Source organism: Carex rostrata, chromosome 33 (assembly GCF_964058835.1).
Source record: "Carex rostrata chromosome 33, lpCarRost1.2, whole genome shotgun sequence".
Taxonomy (NCBI): domain Eukaryota; kingdom Viridiplantae; phylum Streptophyta; class Magnoliopsida; order Poales; family Cyperaceae; genus Carex; species Carex rostrata.
The window spans coordinates 4,349,531-4,366,597 of NC_135950.1; the positions used below are offsets into that span (position 1 = coordinate 4,349,531).

General features: G+C 32.8%; 3 protein-coding genes and 1 long non-coding RNA gene across 4 annotated transcripts in view; 3 read left to right on the top strand and 1 right to left on the bottom strand.

Annotated features, from left to right (window-relative positions):
* Positions 1–2,756: 2,756 nt before the first annotated feature.
* Positions 2,757–3,970, top strand: LOC144548419 (E3 ubiquitin-protein ligase WAV3-like). The gene is made up of 3 exons (XM_078297080.1): positions 2,757–2,796; positions 2,985–3,529; positions 3,629–3,970. The coding sequence occupies exons 1-3, from the start codon at positions 2,757–2,759 to the stop codon at positions 3,968–3,970; spliced, it is 927 nt and encodes a 308-aa protein (XP_078153206.1).
* A 29-nt stretch (positions 3,971–3,999) lies between these two features.
* Positions 4,000–17,067, top strand: part of LOC144548389 (uncharacterized) — a 46,442-nt gene continuing 33,374 nt past the window's right edge. Inside the window, exons 1-2 of the mRNA XM_078297051.1 lie at positions 4,000–4,009; positions 4,084–4,557. Coding sequence (XP_078153177.1) covers positions 4,000–4,009; positions 4,084–4,557 — 484 coding nt within the window. The remainder of the gene's footprint in view (positions 4,010–4,083; positions 4,558–17,067) is intronic.
* Positions 7,222–9,336, bottom strand: LOC144548671 (uncharacterized). Its single transcript, XR_013509420.1, has 3 exons — positions 9,226–9,336; positions 8,326–8,392; positions 7,222–7,521 (listed from the first exon to the last, which is right to left on the bottom strand). It is a non-coding gene; the product is annotated as an uncharacterized LOC144548671 (long non-coding RNA).
* LOC144548299 (uncharacterized) lies at positions 12,031–16,709 on the top strand. Its single transcript, XM_078296978.1, has 7 exons — positions 12,031–12,079; positions 13,288–13,832; positions 13,932–14,269; positions 14,378–14,904; positions 15,088–15,623; positions 15,724–16,061; positions 16,154–16,709. The coding sequence occupies exons 1-7, from the start codon at positions 12,031–12,033 to the stop codon at positions 16,707–16,709; spliced, it is 2,889 nt and encodes a 962-aa protein (XP_078153104.1).

Sequence of the window (17,067 nt, forward strand, 5' to 3'; positions counted from 1 at the left end):
GAATCAATAGGATAGTATTTTTTAAATTTAGATAGATAACTAATAATTTAGAGTTGTTATTTTTATTGTGTTATGTAGCATGATATATTTTATTATTTATGAACAAAATCAATAGTATAATTTTTATTTTGCAATAATTTTTAATTTATATTATAAGGATTTATGATAGGAGATGTTCAACAAATTATAATTATATTTAAATGTAAATATTTTTTCAAATACTTTGGAGTTGTGACATATATTCGCTCCGGAATCAAAACCGCCCCGTATCTGAACTGGACCCGATAATCTACAAATAAGTTATGAGTATCTATCTACCCAGAACCGAAAGACTGGACCCGAAATATCTACGGGTAGATAGGTATCCGGATCCAGACCCGACCCGACCCGATTTTAAACAAATAAGTATATGGATCGAAATTCGGACCCGAACACTTTTAGAGTATGGATCCAAATATAATAGTACCGGACCCGACCTGACCCGATAGCACCTCTATTGTACGACTCTCAACTCCAACAAGAAGGTTTTTTGTGAGCAATTCCATGCGGCTACAATACTAATCCCTCATAAAGAACCCACTACACTAATGCAAAAACAGAAAGCGCATGGAAAGGAAATTTGCCAATGACATCAAGTTAGTATATTTACTAATTAGCCCCTGTGTTTCTTTTCTTTTTCTGAATTGATGATACTTCTACCTAGTAGGAATTACAATCTTCTATTGCAAATGTCGGAACGGTTTTTCTTTTTTAATGCTGTCCTAGCTTTTACATTTTTACAATCATAATGAGTTCAATATTGAGTGTATTTTATGATTGTAGTATTAATTTATGTTGTCTTCTTTGGAGTTGCATCTAAAAAATATGAAGGATCTCAAATATTTTAAATAGAAAAATATATGTTCCGTCACCCTGTTTTAAATATATTTTAAATAGAAAAATATATTTTAGTTACCCTCTTTTAAAAAATAATAAACATAAATGACATCGATTTTGCAAAAAAAAAAATAATAATAAATAATGCCACCACTCTCAGTTGCACAAAAATAAATGAAAAAAAAAGTAATTCAAATTGTAAGCACAGTTAATTTTGCATCCCTAGTAAAACCGAATTTTTTTTTTTTAAATCATGGCAACTTTTTTTATTTTTTTCCTTTGAAATGGTAGCTAAAAAAATTTGGGTTTTGTGATAAACAATGAAACATATGAGTCGCATGGTACATAATGAATAAATTACATGTTTAGTATTAATATGACAACCTTGCAAATAAATTAAGACCATAAAAAGGAAAAATTGTTTTACATTGATTACTTTCTAGTCCATCCAAATATGGTATTATTGTTGTTATTTTTATTTAGAAGATCCATAAAGCAGGAAAGATAAAATGTGTCACCAAAAATGAGAGAGAAACATAGACTTAGCCCTATGTCATAAAGCAATATTTTTGCACTAATTACTAGTATAAAGAGTGAAACTCAGGAATGAAAGATAGATTATAGACACACAAAAAGAGAATGAAAAACAAATTATTTCAAATTTAAAATCATGAGAAAGTACTTGGTTCATTTTTATTTTCCGCATGAATTTTAAGGCATATCGATCGAACTGTTCAAATTGAACATCAAATTGATTTTTTTTTGTTATTTTTCTTTTTCTGTTTCTTTTTCTTTTTCGTTTTATTTTTTGTTTTTTGTTTTTTTCTTTTTTTCTTTTTTTGTTTCTCTTTCTCTTTCTCTTTCTCTTTCTCTTTTTCTTTTTCTTTTCTTTTCCCTTTTTTTTTTTTCTTTTTCTTTTTCTTCTTTCTGTCTTCTGAACTAGTGAGTTTGAGGCTAGACTAAAAGGTAAAGATCAAGAGACAATGTTCTCTTTTTAAACGGAGTGATGTTCAAGTTTTTGAATAGCACCCACTTATGGAAGAAGATAGATTTATAAAGAGAACTGAATTCCCAAGGCTCATTCTCTAAATTTCAGCATAAGTACAATGGTTGGTATATGTAATAACTGTCAACGTACGTATATATAACAAAGAACGATAAAAAAAACAGTCGTGAAAGTACTACTAGTGATATTTCAATGATTATACAAAAACTTACACATTTATAAATTAGATTCATATGTCGTTTTGTTATATATATTAGCAAACAAGGTAATTAATATATTAGAACAACAAAACTCATCAAAAATCTTACTGAACTTAATAACACGCAAGGTTTACTCTAGCTATATAGTCTTTATATATGACACTTATTTACTTTTTGACTACCATATAATATAATGCCTGTAGCTAAAAATGCTTTATAATAATTTTGACGCCATTAATTCGAGCTTCAAATCAATTCCTTCTACCATTGGTTTATAATATATTTAATTTGTTTTACATACAGTATATTTAATTTTGACACCATTAAAATGATCTAACTATTAAATAGAATAGTTAACATTAACTTAATTTCTCTCATATATTTAATTTGTTTTGTACTCGTATTCAATAAATAATTGTTTTGTCAAAACGGACCTGACGAATGAACATTTCCTTACCAATATTTGTGCTAGATTGGGCCCAAAAGGCCCAATATAATTACGCACTGGAGAAATCAAATTATTTAACTCAATAATATAATGATACCTTTGCTGAAGAGTAAAGAATATAAAAACAAAATAAGAGTTAACGAGATGATCTCTCCTTCTCCTCTCCCACCATATTTAGAGTGAATAGCACTGGGATCGTAATTAGCCACTAATTCATCCCTTCATGATGATCTTCAACGACGACGAGCCAATTGTTCTCCCATCAGGTTCGTTCTCAGTTGACTAATTGTCCATAGAATTGATCTTTTTTTATGCAAATCATTTATTTTAAGCACTATTCATCTCAATTAGACATATTATGTTGAAGATTGGATAAGGTAATCTATAACTTGAATTCATACTACACATGGAACACATTTCAGTTAGTTTGCTAATATTGCAATTACTCATGCAGGGACAACAAGACCCACCGTGCCTCAAAGAATAGGGCTGCTTATCGGTCCAAATTACAGGGCACCACTTGAAGAAAATATCCAAAAGGTGATGCTGCTTCTCTACGGCGAAGAACAAAGTCGATCCGGGTTAGACCTTGTGGTGGTCTTAGATGTTAGCAACATCATGGATGTTGGGAAGTTAGAAGAATTGCAATCAGCTATGCAATTTGTGATCAAGAAACTCAGTGTTGTTGACCGTTTGTCAATTGTCAGTTATAATGGTGACGCAGAGAGGCTATGCCCATTGCGCCAGATGACTGAAAGTACCCAAACAGAACTTCAAAATCTGATCAATCATTTGTTTACCGAAGGGCTTGTTATGAACATCACCAGTGGCCTTTTGATGGCACTGAAAATTCTCAATGACCGTTCAGTTAGCAGTGGACGTGTTGGTGCTATCATGCTTATATCAGGTGGTGAGGAGAATATAGGCAATGCTGCTGCTGTTACGGTAGGAAATGTGCCCGTGCACACATTTGGTTTTGGTAATCATCACGATCCGAAGGTACAGTTGAAAATAGAAAATAAACCCTTATTTATTGAAAATTTCAAGCAATAATTTGCTTGTGCTGCATGCTAATTAACTTGTCCATGTTCTTAATAGGTGCTCAAGGCTATTGCCAATAATAGCCTGGGAGGAACCTACTCAGAGGTTCGTGTGGACAACTTGACTTTAGCCTTTTCACAGTGCTTGGGTGGGCTTCTCAGTGTGGTTGCTCAGGACCTGACAGTGACCATCAGTCAAATCAAAGATAACTCAACAATAAGGCAGGTATCTGCCGGAAGTTATCCGCAATCCATGGACAATACTGCTGGTTCTGTAACTATAACATTCGGTGATATATACATCCGAGAGTTCCGCAAGGTGTCAGTCGACCTTCATCTCCCTTCTACTAGAAAGCAGCAGGACTCAGATGTTCTCAAAGTCTCTTACACATATAAGTAAATCAAATCACAGTAACTTGCAAACAAATTATGCATACACGTATAACCTATCATCATTTTGATGATTGTTATCAACCAAATTGTAATACTTATGCATATGCAGGTTTAATGGAGAATTGTATGAGGCCAAACCTTGGACTGTTACTGAAGGACAGCAAGCACCGCCTAAGGTGAGAGCAGAAGAGGTCCGTCTGCTTATTGCTGAGGCAATTAAACAAGCAATTGATATCTTCGATGCTGATGAGGAGGATCTGAAAAGTGCTCAGGACAAGTTGGAAAATGCTCTGCTTAAATTGGAGGATGCAGATGCAGATGAGGAATTGAAAGCTGAGCTCAGGACCGAGCTGAAGGAGCTGCTTAAATTATTGCACACACCTGCAATTAATAAAATGCATGCCCGTCCTTTTGCATATTCCTTACTGATTTCCCTTGCCACACAGCGTCACACGGCAAGAGGAAATAATATCGGTAAGTTTCAGCTCTTCGCCACTCCCACTATGCAAAAATTCCTTGCGGAAACCAAGTTCCAAGAGACGATGAGCCGCAAGTTGGACGACGACGACCCTATAGTTCTTCCTGCAGATTCAGGTTCGTTCCCAGTTATCTAACCGTTCTTAGAATTGATTTTATTTTTTACCAAATCATTTAATTTAAGCAGTATCCATCCCAATTAGCCATCTTTTGTTTTGAAGATTAATTGGATAAGGTAATTACTCTATAACTTGAATTCATACTTGATATTGATCGCATTTGAGTTAGTTTGCTAATATTGAAATTACTGAAGGCTGGTGCAGGTTTGATACTGTGCCAGTGAAGGATAATTATACAAAAACCAAGCAATCCATGAAATGAAGAGCAACATTTTGATAATGAAATTATTAAGGCGCCTTCCAACTGAAGTTGTAAAATGAGCCCACACAACTTAATTAACCATGAAATAAACAAGATACATCCTCATGATTTGCATACCGATGTCAAATTGGCCTGAAATATATTTTAATGGGTCAAAGATCGCATTTGAGTTAGTTTGCTAATATATTCATAATACATATAGACCGATTTTTTTATTTATATCCAAAAAAATATATAAATTTAAAAAACTAACCAAAATTTTTGTTTATTTCGAAAATTATCCAAACCGGAAAAAATTTTCCTATTTCAATACCAATTTCCGGAAAAAAAAATTCCGGTAAATGGATATTAAAACCGGAATAATTTTTTCCGGATTTAGGATTTTTTTTTTTAGGAAATTTTTTTTTCGTTTTTCAGTTTGTATAATTTATTTATTTTTTATTGAAGTATTACAAATATTTAATATATATATTTTTTTTAAATATATGGAATACTATATAATTTGATTTATTCAAAAGACTGCTACAAATAATCCGGATCAACATTTTTCATGCCGGATTTTTTACTAAAACTGGAATATTTTTTTCCGGATTTAGGATTTTTTTTTTTAGGAAATTTTTTTTTCCGAAATTTTTTTTTTCGGATTTTTTTTTTCATTTTTCAGTGTTAATAATTTATTTATTTTTTGTATTGAAGTATTACAAATATTTAATATATATTTTTTTAAAATAGATGGAATACTATATAATTTGATTTATTCGAAAGATTGCTAGAAATAATCCGGATCAACATTTTTCATGCCGGATTTTTTACGGCCGTAAGAAAAATTAATATAATATAATATATGTATATGTATATGTATATGTATACGTATATGTATATGTATATGTATATATAATATAATATAATATAATATAAGAGATGAGCTACAGTGAGTTGCGAAGTAAAACGCGTTTCTACTTAACGCCATATTTTTATTTTGAAAGTCCAAACGACCGATCTGAACCGTTAGATATTTAATCCATATTGAAATGTGCTTGGAGACCAAATTTTACATTTTTTAGAATTTTTTTACTATTTAGTAAGAATTTTTGAAAATTACAATTTTGCTGTAAACAGTAAAAAAAGTAAAATTTTCCGGACCATCAGATCAGCGACTTTCAAAAATGCTTAATAAATAGTAAAAAAATTCCAAAAAATATAAAATTTGGTCTCCAAGCATATTTCAATATGGAGAACAAGATGAACGATTTGGATCGACGTTTTGAATTTTAAAATCCTAAAATATGAGCGTGAAGTAAAATAGTCGCTTTACTTCGCAACTCACCGTAGCCCATCTCATAATATAATATAATCTAATCTAATCTAATATATGTATATGTATATATAATGAGTAAGGCTACGCTACTTCGCGAATTAAACGGGTTGTTTTAATTCGCGCTCATATCTCTAGTTTCAAAGTTTAAATGGCCGATCCAAACCGTTAGATATTTAATCTATATTAAAATGTGCTTGGAGACCAAATTTTATATTTTTTGGAATTTTTTTACTATTTATGAAGATGGTTTGAAAATCGCGGTTTTTTATGGTGCAAAATTTTAATAAAAAACAGCGATTTTCAAACCATCTTCATAAATAGTAAAAAAAATCAAAAAAATGTAAAATTTGGTCTCCAAGCACATTTTAATATAGATTAAATATCTAACGGTTTGGATCGGCTATTTAGACTTTGAAACTAGAGATATGAGTGCGAATTAAAACAACCCGTTTAATTCGCGAAGTAGCGTAGCCTTACTCTATATATAATATAATATATGTATATATAATATAATATGAATGTTAAAATTTTTCTACTAAAATTTTTAATCAACCCGACCAGTTCAACAAAAAATTTTATTCGATTCGAAACGTTCAAAAACCAGTGATTTTCTACCCATCTTAAAAAATAGTAAAAAAATTTTAAAAATTATAAAATTTCATCCCTAACCATATTTTAGTATGGATATCATGTTGAACAGTTCGGATCGACAATTTAGACTTTGAATATAAAGAAAATGAAGATATAAAATATGAGGTATGATGAGGTATAAAAAAAAATGAGGCATTGGAACCCTCGTTTAGTGCTTCAAAAATTGAGTTTAAGTTTTCGTTCAACGGTAGGCATTCAACGATCGGTATTTTCAAAGTTTTCAAAGTCCAAACAGTCGATCCAAACCGTTCAACATGATGGATATTTTAAAATGTGCTTGCAGATCAAATTTTACATTTTTCTAAATTTTTTTACTATTTATTAAGATGGGTACAACAAAAATTCAATGGTCTGAATATAGCGATTTCGTTAAATACTTAATAAATTGTCACACCCCGGTGCCCCACGAGGCGCGACAGGTGCTCCTGCCGTAGGCATACGGTTGCCCGTATACCTACTAGGCAATTACGATATGATAGAAAGAAAACATAACACGCAAACAAAGCAAATAAGTAACATAAACAGATCTCAAATCCCATCTGGTCAGGTTTCAGTATACAAAACCCGTATCTCAATGGATACGCATCACCAAATGACACAGAGAATATATATATACAACCAAAACATAACTATACACATAATCTCTAATGTCACAATACCAGACAAGCTATGTAGAGGTGAAACCAGGGTCTACCGTCCTCGTGTCTCTCTCGGATCCACCGAACCGGAACCTGAAAATATTACCCAAAAAGGGGATGAGAATTGAATTCTCAGTGCGATAATTGCCACAAAATAATCCCTGGACTTGCAATCACAGATTATATTCAAAATGAAACACAAATAAAGTCCAGATCAATTCATAACCATTTGTAAACATGAATGCAGAAATCCAACAACATATATATATCCAAATGAAATCACAAGTTAGGAATTGCCAAGATGAAATTCAATCACACAATATTTGGTTTACTCGGTTTTAGAATATCTTGTAGATACAGGCCTAACCGTTTAATTAAAAGTCTGGTTCAAAAAAAATACATATAAATCGAATTGACCATCCAAACGCGTTACCCCCTGGGTAATGCCTCCGATACACAAGTCACATACAATCACAATCATAGTACAACGTCACTTACCCCTCGTCCCAACCGGTACTGGGAACTGCCGAGGGCCAGACGATCTAAAGCTTTAGAACACTGGGCATCAAAGTCCCTGCAGAGACTCTGACAAATCCGGTTTCACCCCCTGGGTGACATCATCACGGCGGATGACAATAATACCATATCCACCAACTGATGGTGATATAAAGCACGGTGACTTTAATTCCAAAATCAGATCATTCCGATCAACACAATTTATAACCATACCAGCATGCAAGTCCATCAGTTAAAACAATTCCAGTTCCACTTTATTTGGGCAATGCAATGCATATGCAACACAATCCGATAATGCAATTCAATCAATAATCAACATGTTAACCGAAACACAGTTTAATTCTGAATATAAACTATCAAACAAGTCCAGAAATCCCGCACCTGTTTATGCTGCACGTAAACCGACCTTACGTCTCGTGATATTCCGTACCCGGTTGCCTTACCGACTCTATTTAAAATATACCACAATTAAGGTTTAATTAGTTACAGTAGCTATATAAATGAAATTAGTACGATTACGGTTCGATGCTCGTTCGATTCGGCATAATTTAGACTCACTTTACCATTTTAAGCTACCTGGTTACGACCCGTAAGGGATTCTGTTGCGGCCCGCAACAAATAAGGCAGTATGAATTCGCCTCTGTTTCAGCTCTTACGGCTCGCAATAAAAGGGCTACGGCCCGCAACACACTTCCAGTGATTTCACAACTCTGTTCTACAGCTCTGTTTTCAACTTGTTACGGCCCGTAAGGGATGGGTTGCGGCCCGCAACACCATCAGGTTTTTTTTTTTTTTTTTTTTTTTTTTGGTATTCAGTCTGGTTTTGGTTCGTTCGGCTTTCTCGTTTTAATTCAGTTACTACCCCGCATTACTTAATCATATACCATACCATCTTGGACATCTAATACCATATCTAAACACATGGTTTCATATAAATTTACATAACACACAATTTGGTCAAGTTAGTGATACTTTGGTCGATTCAAGCTCGGTATTTTGAGTTAACCAACAATTCCGGTTTCGATCGAGATAACTAAACCAAATCCATCACCTTCAGAATTCTAAAACCATTAATCAGATTTTTCAAAACCCTAAACCCTAGTTCAATTTCCAAAAACCCTATTCCATGAAATAACTTCAATTATTCAGACAAATCGAATCGAAGGCTTATAATAGCAATCGAAACTCGAATTAGAACTTCAACCAAAAGAAAAGAAAGAAAACACGAATCGAATCGAAAATTAGGTTTTCGAATAGAGAATATGATAGATAAATATATACCAAATTGATGGTTCGAATAAGTGGAGAACCTCGTTCTGATCTCGAGACTACGAACGGTTCGATCGATCGCGCGGGTTTCACTTTCTTCCTTTCTCCCTTCCTTTCTCTTGCACAGCTCACCACTTTCCCTCTCTCATTTACGGTATAGAAGGTGTACCAAACGGTACAAGGGAGATAGGTATGACATGAATTGGGTTCTTTTACCATTTAGTCCTTTTAAGTTTCCATTATTACATAAGGGCTTAATTTATACACATACAACCTTACATATATTTTTAATGCATATAAACCTTTCCAAACTCAAAACCAATATATACATATACATGTTTAATTATATATATATCAAATTTAGAAATATTTTTATTTTATACCAAAAATTTTACGAGAATGTCACATAAATAGTAAAAAAATTCAAAAAATATAAAATTTGATATACAAGCACATTTTAAAATATATATTATATTATATATACATATATATACATATATTATATTATATATACATATATATACATATATTATATTATATATACATATATATACATATATTATATTATATATACATATAGATATACATATATTATATTCTATTAATTTTTCTGACGGCCGTAAAAAATCCAGCATGAAAAATGTTGATCCGGATTATTTGTAGCAGTCTTTCAAATAAATCATATTATATAGTATTCCACCTATTTTAAAAAATATATATTAAATATTTGTAATACTTCAATACTAAAAATAAATAAATTATAAAAACTGAAAAATGAAAAGAAAAAAGAATCCGAAAAAAAAATTTCCTAAAAAAAAAAAAATCCTAAGTCCGGAAAAATTATTCCGGTTTTAATATCCATTTACCGGAAATTGGTATTGAAACCAGAAAAAAAATTTCCGGTTTGGATAGTTTTCGAAATAAACAAGAGATTTGGTTAGTTTTTTAAATTTATATTTTTTTTTGGATATAAATAAAAAAATTTGACATATAGAAATTATTAGTGGGTCAAAGATGCAAAGAAATAATTTTGTACAATAAAGAGAAAATTTACAAAGAAATAATATTTTTTTAATTTATAAAAGATCCAATTAGACCAAGTCAACATTTTAGCTGCCCTAACTATCATTTTATTTTATTTTCTCCAAAGCAATAGTAACATGTAATATCATTTCTTCAAAATTCTTCTCTCCAGGAGAAATTTCTCTTGTTACATTTTAAATCAAAATAGTATAAAACACATATGAGAAATTTCTCTTTTTAATATCATTTCAAAAAAAAATTTCATCTGTAATGATGTTCTCATTATAAAAAAATTTCTCATTTTTTTACCTGTACATAGGTTTACATATAGATAGATAGTTGTTTTATTTATTGTTGGAAGTTGTTAAGAGTGGAGATAGATTTTTAAGTTGTGGAACTTAAATATGCACACAAATGTTTATGAGAGTTCAAAGGTCTTCAATTTTTGTTCCTTCATAATGCATCTATTTTGTTAAACATTCATAAATTATAATTTAAAGCTTAAATATAAAAACAAAACTGTTAGATTTGATCTATATCATTTTCTTTATGCATGTATAAGATATTATAAGATTTCAACTTTCTTTTATATCGATATCAAGAGCCTGCCAAAATATACTAATATTAAAAAATTAGGATCTTTGATTTTCAACTTATTTATATATATATAAATAAAATAGAAAAGTGATAAAATATTTATGTGCACATGAAAAAAATAATATATATCATATCAAACAGTTTTATTTCAATATTTGAATTTTAAAACATTAAGTTATTAATATTAAAAAAGGGAAGCATGATAATGGAGACAAAAAATGAAAATATTTGAACTGAACCCTCAAAGCATGATGATGTTCTCATTAGATTTTTCTGCCAACTATTTTCATTATCTTGTTAATTTCTCAATTTTTTTAATATCACTTTTTATGGATAGGAAAATCTTGTTACATGAGAAATTTCTCTTTTTAATATCATTTCAAAAAAAAATTTCATTTGTAATGATGTTCTCATTATAAAAAAAAAATCATTTTATAATTCAACACTAGAACTTAAGGTTTTCTCCAGCATCTCATCATGTAAGAGTTTATTTTTATTTTTATGAAAAGGTAGTAGTACACTCCAATAGTTTTTATGTTCTTTTCGAAATTTGAACATAAGTTTCTCTGTATAGAGACGAGTTATTTAATCTTTTGTTTCGGTTGTAATAATAATTGTTCACATGTATGCTTTATTGACAATAAATTATGAATTATAAGGTCATAAGGTCGTCCATTTTCTAAGTTTTTAAAATGAGAATTGAGAAACCACCAACCCCATGAAGATTCACAAGAAAGTTATTTTCACACAATACCACTTAATTAGTATTTATCAAATCTATAACCTCATGAATTTGTAGTCCAATTATGCAACTACCTCGGTTCATTTTACATCGCGGAGCAAATTCTATGATTCCTTCTTATTTAAAAACCTATGGACAGGAAAATCCTGCCAACTATTGAGTTTAGCTAATCTCAGATTGACAGAAAAAAATTAACGAGTATTCCGCTTTGGGATGTGAACGGTCAAAATTTCAAGATAATGAAAGAAAAAATCACATGTTTTAAATGGGTGAGTTATTTTAAATTTTAATATGATCACGTGTTATAATAGTGGGCAAATTCTCTGAGACCGAGTGTTCTACGGTCCACGATACATCGGATATATATATATATAATACGCGTTACGTCGCAATAGCAACGGGTAAATTAATCTGGGCCGTTAGATCCGACCAGGTCAAGCGATCTAAGGCGTCAGATGCCATCAAAAAGGACCCACCCGGATATATATAGAAGCTGCCTGGAAGGTGCGATATACATATTATATTTCATACAGAGTTGGGTATTTATACCTTCGATCATCGTACCTACACATTTTTATATTTTAATAATAATATTTTTAAATTTTATATGTTATGTGTGTTTTATACTATTTTCACTGCATGGACATAAAAAATTATCACTTTTTAAAAAAATTTCACGTTTTAAAAAATCAAAATCAAAATTAACTCGAGAGAATATTTTAGACATATGTATTATATAATAACACACTGGATAAACCAAATTGATTAATTCGATAATATATAATAATACCCTTGCTGAAGAGCTAGTAAAGAATACAAAAACAAAACAAGGATTTCAAAAGCAGAACTCATCATGTAATAAATGGGAAGTGAGCTCAATACCGATTTCAAAAGTTGTAGACGGAACCCATTACCAATTTTTAATTGTTCAAAATCGACACTTGACAAAACATATTAATTTATAAAGTTATAAAACATTAATTATATATAATTTTTAAATTTTTAAATATCAACTCTATATAATTGACATCTTCAAGGGAAGATAACATGCTGTTTATTGACCGGATCTTATATTTTTGTTTGCTTGCTTTAATTAAAGATAACATATATATATATATATATATATATATACTGCCATACCACATGGTTGGGAACTAATTGGATGATACTGTAACGTACGTAAAAATATAGATTATTTTGCATCATATTAATAACAAGTTGATACTAATCCTTATTAACATATATAAAATATTATAAGAATATTCCAATATTTTGTTAATAATTAATTTTCAGCAGCCCAAATTATTATTTTCTCTCCACAACCACTCTCTCTTAAAGCCCATTTGACAACCCAAAAGGCCCAATATAATCACGCACTGGAGAAACCAAATTATTTAACTCCATAATATATATAATTAATGATACCCTGAATTGCTGAAGAGTAGAGAATATAAAAAATTAAAAACAAAACAAGGAGTCAACGACGATGAGCCAATTGTTCTTCCACCAGGTTCGTCCCAGGCCAGTTGACTAACTGTCCATAGAATTGATATTTTTTTTTAATATGCAAATCATTTATTTTAAGTACTATATATTAATCTCAATTAGCCATATTATGTTGAAGATTGGATAAGGTAATCTATAACCTGAATTCAAACTGCATGTAGAATCAACACATTTCAGTTAGTTTGCTAATATTGCAATTACTGCAGGAACAACAAGACCCACCGTGCCTGAAAGAATATGGCTGACAATCACCAACAATGACAGGGCACCACTTGAAGAAAATATACAAAAGGTGATGCTGCAACTCAAAGGCGCAATACAAAGTCCATCGGGGTTAGACCTTGTGGTGGTCTTTGATGTTAGCCGTAGCATGACAGGAGGGAAGTTACAAGAATTGCAAACAGCCATGCAATTTGTGATAAAGAAACTCAGTGTTGTTGACCGTTTGTCGATTGTCAAGTGCAAATATCCACCAGAGAGGCTATGCCCATTGCGCCAGATGACTGAAAGTACCCAAACAGAACTTCAAAATCTGATCAATGATTTGTTTCCCAAATGGGATGGTATGAACATCACCAATGGCCTTTTGATGGCACTGAAAATTCTCAATGACCGTTCAGTTAGCAGTGGACGTGTTGGTGCTATCATGCTTATATCAGGGGGTGAGGAGGAAAGAGGCAATGCCGCCGCTGTTTCAGTAGGAAACGTGCCCGTGCACACATTTGGTTTTGGTAATGATCATGATCCGAAGGTACAGTTGAAAATTGAAAATAAACCCTTATTTATTGACAATTTCAAGCAATAATTTGCTTATGCTGCATACTAATTAACTTGTTCATGTTCTTAATAGGTGCTGAAGGCTATTGCTAATAATAGCCTGGGAGGAACCTACTCGGATGTTCACAGGCACAACTTGACTTTAGCCTTTTCACAGTGCTTGGGTGGGCTTCTCAGAGTGGTTGCGCAGGACCTGACGGTGACCATCAGTCAAATCAAAGCTAACTCAACAATAAGGCAGCTATCTACCGGAAGTTATCCGCAATCCATGGACAAAATTGGTGGTTCTGTAACTATAACATTCGGTGATATATACATCCAAGAGATTCGCAAGGTGTTAGTCAACCTTCATCTCCCTTCTACTACAAAGAAACAGGACGCAGATGTTCTCGAAGTCTCTTACACATATAAGTATATCAAATCACAGTAACTTGCAAACAAATTATGCATATACGCGTATAACCTATCATCATTTTGATGATTGTCATCAACCTAATTGTAATACTTATGCATATGCAGGTTTAATGGAGAATTGTTTCAGGCCGAACCTAAGACTGTTACTGTACGCCGCATGTCAAGGTTGACAGCTGAAGAACAGCAAGCACCGCCTTTGGTGAGAGCGGAAGAGGTCCGTCTGCTTATTGCCGAGGCAATTAAACAAGCAATCGATATCTTCGATGCTGATGAGGATGCAGATATATTAAATGCAAATCTGAAAAGTGCTCAGGACAAGTTGGAAAATGGTCTGCTTAAATTGGAGGATGAAGATATAGACGAATTGAAGTCCGAGCTACGAACCGAGCTGAAGGAGCTGCTTAATTTATTGCACACACTTGCAACTTCTAAAATGCATGCCCGTCGTTTTGCATATTCCTTACTGATTTCCCTTGCCACACAGCGTCAAACGGCAAGAGGAAATATCGGCAACTATCAACTCTTTTCCACTCCCGCTATGCAAGAATTCCTTGAGGAAGCCAAGAATTTTCTTAAAATATCGGAGAGCTTCATCGACGACGAACCAGTTGATCCGGGTTCATCAATATCAGGTTCGGTCTCAGTTGTCTCACCGTTCGTACAATGATGTTTATTTTACAAATAATTTATTTTAAGCAATATTGATCCCAATTAGCCATCTTTTGTTGAAGATTATAAAAAGTAATTATACCATAACTGAAATTCATACTACATTGGGCACGTTTTGGTTAATTTTCTAATTGCTATTTCTGCAGAGCCTGAGAAAGTACAGCTGGAAATCACAAGAAACGATGTGGCACCTCTTGAACAGAACATCCAAAAGGTGTTGTTGGAGCTCTCTGGTCAAGAAAATAGACGGACTGCTTTGGACCTTGTGGTGGTCTTAGATGTTAGCAGCAGCATGGAAGGAGATAAGTTAGAAAAAATGAAAAGGGCTGTGCTAGATTTGATAGATAGTATAGTGGTCCTTGATAACTACCGTTTGTCGATTGTTGAGTATTCTAGTAAAGCAAAGAGGCTATGCCCATTGTGCCTGATGAGTACTGCAACTTCTAGAGAAAAACTCCAAAATCTGATCCTTGATTTGGAATGTCAGCCTGGAACGAACATCACTGATGGCCTTGAGACGGCACTCAATGTTCTCAGGGATCGTTCATCAGTTAGCAGTGGACGTGTTGGTGTTATCATTCTTATGTCAGATGGTGAGCAGAATCAAGGCGGTGATGCTGCTGATTTTCCAGTTGGCAATGTTCCAGTGCTCACATTTGATTTTGGTAAAGATCATCCGGAGGTACAGTTGAAATTTGCAAATAACCTCTTACTTTTTTTACATTTTCAAGCAAAATTTGGACCGTGCTGCATTGTTATTAACTTTTTCATGTTCTTAATAGGTGCTCATCGCTATTGCCAATAATAGCGGGCTGGGAGGAACCTACACGGAGGTTGGCATGGACAATTTGAACTACTTTGACCCATACTTTGATGAGCTTCAAAGGGTGGTTGTTTGGGACCTGACGGTGACTGTCAATCAAATAAAAAATGAGTCCACAATAAAATGTTTATCTGCCGGAAGATATCTCCAGTCCATAGACAATGCTACTGGTTCTGTAACTATAACATTGGGCACGCTCTACAGGGAAGAGCCCCACTTTGTGTTAGTCGACATTCTTCTCCCTGTTACTAGAACAGATCTTGAAGCAAATGTTCTCGAAGTCTCTTACACATACAGGTATATCAAATTACAGTATCTTCCAAACAAATTATGTATATGTGTAATTGTGTATAACCTATCTCATCAATCTAATTGTAATACTTGTGCAGAAACAGCTTTGATGGAGAACGTTGTGAGGCCAGGCCTGTCCCTGTTACTGTACGCCGCAAGTCAGATTTGACAGCAGAAGAACAGCAACCAAAGTTAGATGTAATACTTGCAGAGACCCATCTGCTTATTGCTGAGATGATAAAAAAAGCAACAGGTGTTGCTGATAAGGAGGATCTGAAAAGTCTACGGGATAAGCTTCTCCATAATCTGAAAAGTATAAGCAGCAATAGGCGCATAAGCAGCATAAGAAATATATGGTCTGATATGTGTAGGTTGAAGGAGGAGGTTGAGGACCTGAGTGAATTGATGCAATCAGAAGCAATAAATGAAAACCAAGGCCGTTCTTCTGCATATTCCTTACTCATTTCCCATTACACCGAGCGGTTCAAGGAAAGGGATAGTAGATATGATCGCCTCCGTGTCACTCCTGCTTTGCGAGAATTCCTTGAGGAAGGCATGATGTATGATGACATAGATGAATTACTTCTCTATATGGACCGCTTCATTTCTGCTCTCCAATCTATTGAAATGATTATTGACGAATATTATGAATAAAAAAATCACAGTCCAATAGTCCAATTTCTTAAATTTGTACTTCTATTTATTATGAAACATGAAAATAATTAGGAAGCACGCAAATAGAAACCGATGACAGATAAATAGGTGGGTAAAAAAACTTACATTTCTACTGCACATTTTATTTGATAGAAAAAATTATTTTCGCTCTTACAGCTTCACCCATTGTGTTTAATTTAAATCTTTTTTCTTTCGATAATTATTTTTTTCTCTATAAACTAAGACTATGTTTGATTGTAGAGTGAGTAACTATTATCTTTGTTATTATTACTCCACCTCTTATATTCTTGATTTTGAGTAATTATTATCGTCGTTATTGTCAGAGGCTAGGTTGCTA